At 39.4% G+C, this 13,308-nt stretch overlaps 2 protein-coding genes across 2 annotated transcripts; one reads left to right on the top strand and one right to left on the bottom strand.

Annotated features, from left to right (window-relative positions):
* Positions 1-927: 927 nt before the first annotated feature.
* LOC144667390 (GFP-like fluorescent chromoprotein amFP486) lies at positions 928-5,959 on the bottom strand. The gene is made up of 5 exons (XM_078528821.1): positions 4,775-5,959; positions 2,392-2,489; positions 2,070-2,288; positions 1,626-1,835; positions 928-1,251 (listed from the first exon to the last, which is right to left on the bottom strand). Exons 1-5 carry the CDS (start codon positions 4,790-4,792, stop codon positions 1,125-1,127), a joined length of 672 nt encoding a protein of 223 aa, XP_078384947.1. The 5' UTR covers positions 4,793-5,959; the 3' UTR covers positions 928-1,124.
* Positions 5,960-10,522: 4,563 nt separating this feature from the next.
* On the top strand, positions 10,523-13,158 carry LOC144644369 (GFP-like fluorescent chromoprotein amFP486). The gene is made up of 5 exons (XM_078503842.1): positions 10,523-10,542; positions 11,598-11,723; positions 11,831-12,049; positions 12,234-12,446; positions 12,782-13,158. Exons 1-5 carry the CDS (start codon positions 10,523-10,525, stop codon positions 12,906-12,908), a joined length of 705 nt encoding a protein of 234 aa, XP_078359968.1. The 3' UTR covers positions 12,909-13,158.
* Positions 13,159-13,308: the final 150 nt, after the last annotated feature.

The following is a 13,308-nucleotide window of genomic DNA, read 5'->3' as shown; positions in this document are numbered from 1 at the left end:
AAGTCCAAAATTTTCCTCAGACCTTTTCAGTACGACCTGTGTAACTGGGGCCACTAAAAGGAGCTAGGAAGAGAACAACTTACCACAAGCAGGACAGAAACAATCAAGCATGTACAAACAATAAAATTATAAATTTTTCGCTTGTAATTAATCCAATGTTTTCTTTTAATTCTAACCACACATTCAATTTGACATTTCACACGCTGGGATTTAAAAGCATCATTTTAAAACTAATATGTTATATTTCCTGATACCAGTGAGAAGAAATTGCAAACCGTGCGAAAACAGTGGACGCGTTGGCCCGCCATGTCTCGCCGAATTGCGTGTCGGATTTAAGTCGGTTCAAGCTTTGTTAATTTCTAAGTCAATTTGCTATAAAGCTATTCAAACCGGGCCTTTTTTGTCTTTTGAGACAAAAGGAAGGGCAGTTGCTTATCCGTAACTCGCAGGCTTTTAAAACTACGAGCCTGGAGATATATACTTTAGTACCCCCAAAATAAAATATGGGGTCACTAAGCTCATGATCAGGTGATATATAACTTTTGAAACTAAAAGTTTTGAGAGGATTATACAGTCACATGACCAATGGCTGTTTTTAAAGAATCGGTCACATAGTACAAAATCCGCAATGTTGGAAGATAACATTCGAGTAATAGTTTTTTTGTTTTTTCAAACAACGTTTTGTTTTTTCAAAGAACGTGCTAAAGGAACGTTTACCAATGTCTGTTAAAAAGTGTTTTGTTGTTTTCCATTTCAGCACCTTAGGTATTCAACTTTGAAATAACTCACACACTTTCCTGAGCTGTACTAATTCAGCCTGCAGTGGGGGGGGGGGGGAGGGGGGGGGGTGATCCTGCGTGCGTGAGAATCATGCTGCAGTTTGTACCTCGAAGAGGGCGAGGTAGTTTATTCCAGACGTTCCCAAAATCAAATAAATTCGCATTTATCACTGTGCCAACTTTTTTTAATGCCATTTTAATATCTGAGCATTTCCTAATACATCAAAACAATACAGCGTAGTTGATCACGCTGACTATTAAGCTTATCAAGTTATATGTGTTGCTAACTGCTAGTCTATGATTGCTCTGTGACATCGATCAGTGGTCATGAAACGGGACCTGGCTTTAGTAACGAGCTGATGCATCTTCAATCAGCTCAATGGTGTTGCCTTTAGCATCTTTCTTGATGTTGTTCCTGACGAGGCGATGCTCAATGAAATGGCTATCTGGCATCTTCACATCCTTCTTTGCTCTGAAACGAAAATTTGACGACAAAATTAGGACCCCGAATATTGTAAATTTGACCTGAATTGTTTTTCTCTAATTTTTGTTCCAAAAATGTCGCAAAGAGGATTTGAAGATATAAAGAACAGAATTAGATTTTCGCCTGAATCACTCAGAGCACAGGTTGGACAATTGTACGTGTAGATTCAAAACCAAATAAAACGAATAGCTGCAATGATTGCAGAATGAAAACAAACCTTTAACACATCAGTTTCGTTTTCTTTCCCCCTATAAACGCTTCACAATGCATGTTCCAATAGTTTTAAATTAACTTCTAATGATCAGCTAAAAACCTGAACTTAACAGAACTGACTAATCTTTGTGCCTACTATGGCGACGTACTTGTAAGTAGTTCGGTATTCACATCTGTAATTGCCGCCTCCCTCCAGCTTAAGGAACATTGTAACATCACCCTCTAGTATTCCGTCGCGGACAATCATTTTCTCGGTAGATGGCTCCCATCCTGCCGTCTTCTTTTGCATAACAGGTCCATTGGCGGGAAAGTTGACGCCGACAAATTTGGATTGATGCACGAAGCAGTTTCCATTAAGGCTGAGGAAATTAAAAAAAATCTATCAGTATAAAGCGACGGAAGAGAAATGTAGAAAAGAAATATTTGCGAAGGAAAATAACCATATTAGAGTTAAAGGCATTGATAACAGTTTAATATTATTAGGTAGCATTCATACTGTGGTGTCAAGCAAATTATTCGCTATATAGATATGTATTTGATAATACTGTAAAGTGAACACAACATGGCCATTAAAATATCCAAAAAGTGTTTACCTTATGTGTGCACTGACTGAAGCAAACCCTCCATCTTCGAACGTCATCGACCTTTCCCATGACAGACCTTCAGGAAATGCTTGTTTGAACATGTCTGGTATCTCGGCAGGATACTTAGTGAAACATCTGTTGCCATAACAGAACGCTGCTGACAATATGTCAAACGCGAAAGGCAGGGGCTCGCCCTTGGTGATACGAAGTTTAAGACATTGATGTCCTCTGAAGAGAAAAAACAAGCATATGCTCATATCTGGACTGTGATAAAAGCGACGTATCTTCAATACATGACAGTTATTTATATTTTATTCAAACTGGAACTTACTCGTATGGTTTGCCGTTGCCTTCACCCTCAATAGTAAAGTTGTGCCCGTTGACACTGCCATCCATAAAATAGGTCATCTTCATGTCGTTTTCAATCACCTGGTTTGAAAAAAATGCACAGATCTCTTTAAAACTTTTTTTAGTGCATACAAAGAAGGTAAAGAAAGGCCAATATCTGGTACAAACTGCTGAAAATTATCCCAGCTTCAAAAAAGTAGTTTAAGTTGATACTTGTGTATAAACAGGCTAATTGTGGGCCGACAAACGTACATCAAAAACATAGCCAAGGCGCCCAAAGACTGGTATAACTGAACAGGAAATGTCATTCTGGTAATTAAAGTAAATCTGATGTAGGTGCCAATTTTGTTGATTTCCCAGGTGTTGCCACATAGCGTCTTATACACTGTACTGTAGTTCCCAGCCTATTGTTAATCCAATTTTCAAATTCCAGTCCCAATTCTATTGTCTATTTGTTTGTGATTCCTAGTCCATCATCATCATCATCACTTTGTTTACCCTCGGATTTGAAGAGTAGCTTATACAGCTAATATCTCCGAGCATTTCACAGTAAGCACAATACAACGGGCAAAGACCAGACTACAACACCGGGAACTCCATGCCATACTCTTTACGATAATTATAAGCGTGTGGGTTCTTTTACGTCCCCTGCTGACCATAACACTGAAGATGCAGGAGACGGGGCCTACGGTTTATCGTCCTTATCCGAGAAGATTAGAATATCTAACCATTTGCAGATGGTATTGCAAAGGCAGCATATTCTCCTCAGTTATTTTAAGACCCTGAGTGTTGGTCCGGTCTGGGACTCGAACCCGAGACCTCCCGCACTGTAGTCCGTCGCTCTACCAACTGAGCTAACCGGTCGGCAGTCCCAGTGCACGAAATCCCTTTTTTCCAGTGAAAATGTGCCCAAATCCCAGTTCCCGCTTTACCCATTCAAGCCCCTCTTGAGAATGGTAACGAAAGGTTTTCTGCTTAACATTAGGATTATTGGACTAAACAAACTACTTCTGGACTTTGGCAGGGAACACTCTGAAACTCGCTGAAATACGGGGGGAAATTAGCTCGTTATAGCACCTCTTGGCTTGCAAGAACGGAATTCCGTTACGAATGCCTGGTACGCGAAGATCTACTTGGACGTCAAAGATGAGACAACAGTAAATTATTGCTTCGTGGATGTAATCGATAAAGCTTTACAACGTAACTGCTTATATATCGTTTCTACAAATTAAGTGTTAACAAAGCCTTCTATAAAATACATTAAAGGAAACGATGAGAGGTAATTTATATCAACAGTAGGAAGCTTGCAAAAATTTTAATTTTTGAAATTAGAAATGGCCAATTTAAATTAAGCTCAAGCAAAGCATAGGAAATTAAATGTGAGAAACTTATAAAGATTTCTAGAATTGGTTTGCTAAGGTTAGTAACTGAATGCAAGGGGGTAATTAACCCTTGAATAGAAACCAATAAAACTTCATTAAGAAAATCAGTTGACCTTGCGAGCCTCCGTGGAAACTAATACAAAACAATAAATTAACTTTTAAAAGTGTTTTTATTATGAACGGAAACCTCAAAAGAACAAGGTACCAAAACGTCCGTCAAAATTTTACAGTGCTCGCAAAATTAGACTTCTGTTTGGAATCATGCTCGCAAAATTTTAGTAGGTGCTCGTTTGCTCGATTTTTAGAGGTGGTTGCTTTCTGAAAAGTGCTCGTTGCTCGCAAGGCTAACTCTTGTCAGTGCTTGTGCTCGCAAAGAGAAACACTGTACTTGCATGCTCGCAAAGACCATTCGATACCCCTTAATGAACTGCGGTGATAAAAAATTTACAGATGTACAGGTGTACAAAGGTAATCTCAAGATACAATTTCTAAACACAACAGAATGATATCATTATTTGGAAAGAGAGTACTGCTGTTTTTTTCAAAAGATTTTAGAATCCTAAATCCTGATAAGGAACCGAAATGACATGCATTGAATGTGGAAAATTCTCTCCCAACTGAAGTCAGGCCTCTGTTTAGATGGGCTTCCTACTGTTTCGTGTCAATGATGATTTTTTTTTTTATGTTTGGATACTTTCACGGATATTTTCAGCAAAAACGGTAAGAAAAAAACAATAAATTAAAAGCGCCACTTTACGTGAATAAACCCTCGAGCGTTAAACACTCAGTACCAGGTTTAAAAAAGACTAAAACGCTCTAGACTTTAAAAAGACTTCGGGCGGCTAATTTAGGGAGTGGCATGGAACTGTAGCTAAAACATGTGGAAGTTATGCTACCTTTTCCTTTATATTTCAAAATACAGCACGCCTTACTTAAGTAGCTTTGAAACTTATTCTTCAAAAATACCCGTTGATATTCACTTACTTGCTTTGAAAGTGCCATGCTGATCAAAAAATCTCTTCAAACAGTTACTTGAAAATGGAGCAATCTCTTTGCGCTGTCGTTCTTCACTCTGTCGCTGACTCGGTCAACTGATTCTACTTCACGGTGAATCATATCTTTAAGCCAAATAGAATCTAACCTGCAATCAGGCCCCGGGGGGGGGGGAGGGGGGGTACTCCCATAAATTTCGGATAGGGGTGTGCCGCCAAGGTTCTTAAACCCTGACCCTATTTAAGGATAAAGAAAGCGAAAATTGATACCCTTTTTAAGGCCCAAAACCAAAAAATGACACCCTATTCAAGGGGAGGAGAAGCTTTCCGTGACGACCCAAATAACGGCTAACCGCGCACGGCAAGACACAAATCTTTATAAAATCGCTTTACTAATACCTGAACAGAAGATTCAGTTTTAAGACACCTTTTTTTTTCGTTTAGCTGGGCGTTTATTTTAGCTAATAGAATATAGGTACCCTATCTAAGGATCACACCGGGAACACATTGCCAAAAGGAGCAAAAATGATACCCTATTTAAGGACCGAGAACCTCAAAAACCATACCCTATCGGGCGGCACATACCTATATAGGCCACACATGGGAGTACTCCCTCCCCCCCCCCCGGGAATCAGGCGTTCTTTTTTATCGCAGTGGGAGGGAAAAGGGATCCTTTTTTGTTCTATTTTTCCGCCGCGAAAAAAAAGAACAACTGATCGCAGGTTAAATAGATTTAAGAAAAAAAACCGATGATTGACATGTATAAAATTAATAATCTGGACCGGACACACGAATTCACCGATGCGTTAACCGCACTTTATGAACAAAATAATTTAGTCAGATTTAATCAGTTTTGCACACTGATGATGCATTGCCAAAACTTGATGTATTACATAATATGATGAAGTTTCTTTGTTGCCGTTGTTGTTAACTCGGTTTGAGAAATGGAATATGGATGCCTAAACATCTTCAGAGTTGCATTGTTGAGACGGAAAAGTGGCTGCGGTCACATCAACACCGTCAACTGGTTTGTCTTTAGTTCGATGACGTAGTTTATGCTTAATTGTGGTCGACTTTGCAGTTAGTAGTTCGTGACAGCCCAAAATGTAAACATGGCTGACCGGAGAAAACTTTGTGGGAAACCGTTGTCGAAATTTAGTTATTAATCTATTAACTTTATTTATCATACATTGGTGTCACCAGCTTGATTTTGATTGGCTATAAGCACGCAGCTAATTCTTGCTTGCTGTTTCTCTTACGTCATGCCTACAGACATTAGATTTTACATATGTAGAAGTGACGTCATACCTACAGACAATAGTTTTATGCATGCAGAAGTGACGAAAGGTTGTAAGCTTATAAAAGTATATAAACAATAAAGTTTGTGCGCGCTCTTGTCTTTACAAGTGCAGCTCAGGAATGTGCATAATAAAACAATTATTGGATTCGGTTTTCGCATGATAGCGATAATTATCAAGGCCTCAGTTTCTGTTATCCGCCTCAGCCTTCGGCTTCGGCAGATAACAGAAACTTTGGCCTTGATAATTATCGCTATCATGCTCAACCTCATCCAATAATTGTTAATTAATCAAGGATAACGGCATCAGGGCTTTTAAAAAACAAATATTACTTACTTTAATTACTTAATCTACATCCTAATTGCGTTTTTAATTACATTAAATTACAAAAATACTATATAAGACCTTATTATAGGAAATTAACGCGAATTCTAAAAATTCGCGTTAACAAAAGTCGCGTTAATTTTTGTGAGCGTTAATTGCCGCGACATTATTTAAGTGGAGCGTTAATTTCCAAGACCTTAATTTCATTTCAAATGCTGAATACTGTCCGAACACATATAGAAACTAGGAAACAATAACCTTCTCTCTTCTGCACACTTTTTTCTCAAACTTTTACAATGTATAAGCCTTAAAGATATGTCATTTGCAATGTTTCCAGTTCATTCTTGCTTTCAGAAGAGCGGTTCTGGACATGTATCCGTTTTTTGTACAATGGCCAAAATATCTTTAGAGATTCATTACTCGCGTTTATTTTTATTCATTTAGAAAATTTGCCCCCTGTCTCGCGTTAATTTCCTTTATTTGGAAGAAATTTTCCCTCTAATTCGCGTTAATTTAATTAAAATAAGTCGCGTTAATTTCAAAGACCTTAATTTACTGGAGCGTTAATTTCCTATAATAAGGTAATAAAAGTAGGAATACAATTAAAGAAAATGCCTGCTTTCCATGAATGCCGTGTGTTTATATTCAAACTATAACCGCTGCAGCCCGATTTTAAACTAGTGAGAGTTTTTGCTTTCCGCAGTTTGACAGGTAAACTGTTCCACAGCACCGCACCTCTATAGCTAAAGCTGTTTATTTAGAAAGTTGGTGCGGGGCTGTGGAACAGCTAGTTTGCCCTCGGAATCCCTTAGTGAATAAGTAAATATTTCACTACGGTCAGTGAACATCGATCTCAGGGGATTTTGGGGCAATGATGCTAGACAAGGCACGATGGAAAGTTTGTTGTTTCCTTTTTGTTTTTCAACCCTCTTCCCGTTATTTTTTACGCTTGTTTTTTCTTTTTGTTTTGCATATTTATGTTCATCCCGCACTTGCACGCGCCAAAAGAAAAAACATCAAAGACCGCATTTTGATTTCTTCTTCGTTTGTAAACTAAGGTTTAATCCATGCCTCCTGCTTGGGTATAACTTAAGTTAGGCCCGGTTCAGACGCTGAACTTTTCATGAGCCGAACCTAATACCTTGAATTAAGTACATGAAAAAGTCGGAGTCTGAATCAGGTAATAACGTATATTTCAATTTGGAACGGCCCAGCCGTCCTTCCCGCCTGGCTTGGCCGGGAATTTCGACTCTGGATCGGTTTTGATTCAGACGCCGAACTTTTCATTTACCGATCCTAATGCATAAATTATTATAATGCATTTTGCAAGCAGTTGAACTCAGAAAGCATGCATCGTGGAGAGTGTTTACCATCAGACGTATTAGGAACGGCTAATTAAGTTCGGCGTATTTTTAATTGTTAATTTGGGTCGGTCCAAATTCGAATTAAGTTTGGCACATGAAAAGTTCCGCGTCTGCACCGGGCCTTTGTATTTTGTTGGATCATCGAGGTGTAAATTTCCCAACTATAGTTAGAATAAACAGAGAAGAGGTCACATTACTGAAAAAGCTAACTAAAGTTATCACTGCCTTAATTTTAGTTAGTGGTCTTGATGTGACCACAGCCAGTATCTAGTCGAAAAAAACGATCAACAACAGTTAAAAAAGTTTGGCAGTGACTTCTATCATCACTTTATGACGGATTTTTGTTTGTTTGTTTGTTTTGTTTTGTTTCTCTCCATTCCATTCCGTTTCGGACACTTTGCATATGCATATGGTCTTACGAGGATGAAGAGTAGAAATACTCCTAGTCGCTTTATGCCATAGAAACTGCTTTTCGAGTCATTTTCAAGCGATATTTATCTTATGACATTTACCGTATTTTCCCGATTAGACGCTCCCGGTGTTTATTACAAACTTGACCTGGCAGACCCGGCGTTTATTTGACTTTTGCAGTTTTTCGAGCCTGGTTTTTATTTAGCAACGGTTTTTATTCGTTGTTTTTGACAAAAATGTACCTGGCTGATATAGCTACAACTTATTACCGTATTTATTCGATTAAGCGCCCTGGGCGCTTATTAAATTTTTGGACCTTGAGAGTGGGCGCTTATTCGAGGTGGGCGCTTATTCGAGGCTGGGCGCTTATTAAATTTTCGCGATTTTCAACAAAAAGAAGTCTATTTTTGTAACAAAACAAAGCAACATTTTGACTGTTCATTGAAAGTTTTTGAAAAATAGTAAGAAAACTCGGTCATGAGAGAAGTCTTCTTAGTAGTACTTAGTCACTTTCAATAATCAATACTCCTCTTGTGCACTTCAGTTTCTTGAAGGGTGAGGGGTGGGCGCTTATTCGAGGGTGGGCGCTTATTAACTTTTCCTACCTTCAGGGTGGGCGCTTATTCGAGGTGGGCGCTTATAAACTTTTCCTACCTTCAGGGTGGGCGCTTATTCGAGGCTGGGCGCTTATTAACTTTTCCTACCTTCAGGGTGGGCGCTTATTCGAGGTGGGCGCTTATTCGAGGTTGGGCGCTTAATCGAATAAATACGATATACCCTAAATAAATACCTTAGGAGCCAATTTTTTAAACTCCACCTTGAAGACCCGGCGTCTATTCGGTACCCGGCGTTTAATCGAGAAAATACGGTACTAGCCACTTTGTTACTATTGGTAAATGCTCAACTTTCTGATGTCGCTGTCATTTTTTAGTGTCTTTTGTCTCGCTGTCGCATTTCAGTGCCGTAATGATGCGTCTGTCTTAATCCTTGGCCAGTGTGGCCACATTTCAGGGTCATGTTGCTTGTCCCTTTTACCCCTTGTAAGGCCTCTATAATAAGTAGGCGGTAAAAATGAATAATAGATAATAAGTAGTACAAATAATGGCTAAGTAATGAACAACAAATAATGAGGTCTTATGAAACAAAAGATGTATATCTTTTAAAGAATTTTTTAACTCAATTCACGAGAGGAATGTGTCGAACTAAGGGGTCATTTGTTTTAATCGGATCGATCTACAGAACTCGTGCATAGATCTTTTGTTTTATAAGAACTCATTATTTGTCAATAATAAAGTATTTATATTTCGTTTGTCTCACGACGTAGTCACGTGTGATGGAGATCGCAACGTTTCGACTGCATACTGCTAGTCTTCATCAGGCGATAAGGTCGACTGGTTGTGCGTTAGCTTATAAAGCACACGGCTGCGCTGTGATTGGTTGGTTTTCAACAGCTCTGATTGGTGCATTTCGATCCTCAGTGTTCTGCATGCTGGTGTAATGTTGCTCCCTCGGCGGTCCGCAGTAGTACAGTTCTCCTGCTGTTGTGTTTTTTGATCGTGGGCATCCATGCTTCAGGAATTTCAATTCCACTGTCCCTGTTGATATTATTAGGGTGAAGTCTTATGTGAATCGCCTCTTTGGCCCGGCGTGTGTACCAGTGCGAGTCACGATCAATAAACTTTACCTCATTCCAAAGCGGGTAGTGTCCGGTGTTGTTGGTATGCTCTGCAACGGCGGAAGTCTGGGTGCGTGCGAGTCGGATGTCCCGGTCGTGTTCTTTGATCCTATCTTGCATAGGTCTTCCAGTCTCGCCGATGTAAACTTTGCCACATTCACAGGGAATCCTGTAAACAACGCCATCTTGCTTAGTCGAATCAACAGCGTCTTTCGGCCGTACTAGTTGTGATCGTAGTGTACCAACCAACCAAGATACTAGATACTGTTCCGTCTCAACAATGCAACTCTAAAGATTTTTATGCATCGATATTTCATTTCTCAAACAGTCTCAACAAGAACGGCAACAAAGAAGTGGAGGGGGAAAGAAGGGCGGGAGCCCGGGAGAAAAGGGGCGGGAGGCGGGAGATGAGAGGACGGGAAGGGGGATTCCTAAGGTGGCGGAAACTGGGAGAAACTGAAAAAAATTCGCAAAATTTTGTTATGTTTTGCAAAGGAAATGGGACAAAGAGGAGGGAACCACTACGAAACGGGGCTTAAACCCTGGAGAAAAAGGTACGGGAATTGAAAAAAAAGGTAAAGGTATGGGAAGCATAAGTACATAAGAGGCATGGGAAGCGAGAGGTTCAGACCCCCCTGTCCCCCCTTCCCCAAGAAACGTTCATCATAATGAAACACATCAAGTTTTGGTAATGGATCAGCAGGGTGCAAAACTAATAAGGTCTGACAAAAATGTGGTGTTGAAAAAGTTACTGTTTACTGATTTTACTGATATGTGCGGTCAACGCATCGGTGAATTCAAAGATGAAAGAATAATTGTGTCCAGTCCGGACTAGCTTAAAGATCTGATTCACCGTAAAGTTCAATCAGTTGAGCGAGTCAGCGACAGAGTGAAGAACGACAGAGCAAAGAGATTGCTACATTTTCAAGCAACTGTTTGAAGAGAGTTTTTGATCAGCATGGCTCTTTCAAAGCAAGTAAGTGCAGAAAATCAACTGGTATTTTTGAAGGGCAAGTTTCGAAGCCAATTAAGTAAGGGGTGCTGTATTTTGAAATATAAAGGAAAAGGTAGCATCACTTCAACATCTTCTAGGTACAATTCCATGCCACTCCCTAAAATAGCCGCCCCAAGTCTTTTTTTAAGCCTAGAGTTGAGTGTTTGACGGTTTATTCAGAAGAAGTTGCACTCTTAATTTACGGTTTTCTTTTCTCGACCCCGTTCTTGCTGAAAATATCCGTAAAAGTATCCAAATTTCAAAACATCCTTTGACCCGTAATATTGTCAGGGAACAGTGGGAAAACCGAACTTAACAGATGCCTAGATTTACAAAAAATAACCGGTTTCAGGTTTTCATTTTGCGTTCACTTTGCTTTCCGGTTCCCAGTTAAAGAGCAACAAACTGCATAAAGCCTCAATATGAGTTTTAATCATTTTTAAGGTTGTTTAAGGACTTGGGTTTTTTATGTTTTAAAATGATTATGTCACATTGCATTCGAGGACTCAGTGTAGAAGTGCAGTACAGTATATATGATGATATATGTGGCACGAACACTGGATTTACTTTAATTGCCAGAATTACATTACATGATCAGTTATGTTTTTTTGCCATGAGCTATGTTTTTGATGTACCTTTGTCGACCCGAAATTAGCTTATACATGAGTATCAGAATTAACAACTTTTGTAAAACCGGTATATGTTCCAGCAGTTTGTACAAGATTGGCCTTTCTTCGCCTTCTTTGTAGCAATAAAAATGTTTCAACAAGATCTGTACTTTCTTTAAAACAGATGAATATGACCTATCTTATGGATGGCAGTGTCAACGGGCACAACTTTACTGTTGAAGGTGAAGGCGACGGCAAACCATACGAGTAAGTGTCAGTTTGGATAGATTAAAACATAAACAACGGTTTTTCATTGGAGATACGTCGCTTTATTCACAGTCCAGATATGAGGATATGTTTTCTTTTCTCTTCAGGGGACATCAATGTCTTAAACTTCGCATCACCAAGGGCGAGCCCCTGCCTTTCGCGTTTGACATATTGACAGCAGCGTTCTGTTATGGCAACAGGTGTTTTGTTAACTATCCTGCCGAGATAGCCGACTATTTCAAACAAGCATTTCCTGAGGGCCTGACATGGGAAAGGTCGATGACGTTCGAAGATGGAGGGTTTGCTGCCGTCAGTGCGGATTTAAGGTAGAAACCTTTTTGTTATTTTAATGGACATGTTATCTTCGCTTTACTTTGCCCATTTCAGATCATGTGAATGTCTTAACTTTACTTTAATGTGGTTATTTTTTTTCCTTCTTAAATATTATCTATCCTACATTTTTCCGTCCGTCAGTTTACACTTATAAATTTCGCTCCTTAAATTTCTCAGCCTTAAAAATGGAAACTGGTTGCTGCATCAATCCAAATTTGTCGGCGTCAACTTTCCCGCCGACGGACCTGTGATGCAAAAGAAGACGGTAGGATGGGAGCCATCTACCGAGAAAATGATTGTCCGCGACGGAGTACTGGAGGGCGATGTTACGATGTACCTCAAGCTGGAGGGAGGCGGCAATTACAGATGTGATTACCGAACTATTTACAAGTAGGTTCTGTCAAGGTTTTAAGCTGATCATTCCAAGTTAATTTAAAAGTATTGGAACATGCTGAGGCTTTTATAAAGGGAGCAAGAACGAATCTCGGTGTAAAAGGCCTGTTTTCATTCTGCATTCATTGCGGCTATTCGTTGTTTGGCTTTCAAACTACACAATTGTCCCACCTATACTCTGAGTGGTTCAGATGAAGAATCTAATTGTCTTCTTTATAGCTTTAAACCTCCCTTTGCGACATTTTTACACCTGACAAAAATAAGAGAAAAAGCAATTCAGTTTTATCAACATCATCTGAAATCTTAATCTTGTTTTCAAATTTTCTTTTCAGAGCAAAGAAGGATGTGAAGATGCCAAAAAGCCATTTTGTGGAGCATACCCTGGTCAGGACCAACATCAAGAAAGATGCTAAAGGCAACACCATTGAGCTGATTGAAGATGCATCAGCTCGTTACTAAAGCCAGGTCCCGTTTCATGACCACTGATCGATGTCGCAGAGCAATGTTAGACTAGCTGTTAGCAACACATGTAACTTGATAAGCTTTATAGTCAGCGTAGTCGACTACGCTGTTTTCTTATGTATTAGGAAATGCTCAGACATTAAAATGACATGAAAAAAAGTTGGCGCAATTATAAATGTGAATTTATTTGATTTTGGGAACGTCTGGAATAAACTACCTCGCTCTATCCGTGGTAGAAATTACAGCATGATTGTCACGCAGTATCCCCCCCTTCTCCCACTGCAGGCCAAATTAGTACTCATGCAATTGCTAATAGCTCAGAAAATTAACAACTTCATGCTAAAAGTGAGTTATTCTTCCCGTAGTGCTTGCAGACCTGCATTGTTGACTGAAGCTA

This window comes from Oculina patagonica, chromosome 1 (assembly GCF_052425735.1).
Source record: "Oculina patagonica isolate OP01 chromosome 1, crgOcupat, whole genome shotgun sequence".
NCBI classification, from domain to species: Eukaryota; Metazoa; Cnidaria; class Anthozoa; order Scleractinia; family Oculinidae; genus Oculina; species Oculina patagonica.
This window is presented reverse-complemented; position numbering and strand designations above follow the sequence as displayed.

Coding starts and splice junctions, on each gene's coding strand:
- LOC144667390 (XM_078528821.1), bottom strand. Junction 2,289..2,391: donor GGCAACGGCAAACCATACGA/GTAAGTTCCAGT, acceptor TTTTCTCTTCAG/AGGACATCAATGTCTTAAAC. Junction 1,252..1,625: donor GAATACCGAACTACTTACAA/GTACGTCGCCAT, acceptor TTTTCGTTTCAG/AGCAAAGAAGGATGTGAAGA.
- LOC144644369 (XM_078503842.1), top strand. CDS start 10,523: ATGAAACACATCAAGTTTTG. Junction 11,724..11,830: donor GGCGACGGCAAACCATACGA/GTAAGTGTCAGT, acceptor TTTTCTCTTCAG/GGGACATCAATGTCTTAAAC. Junction 12,447..12,781: donor GATTACCGAACTATTTACAA/GTAGGTTCTGTC, acceptor TTTTCTTTTCAG/AGCAAAGAAGGATGTGAAGA.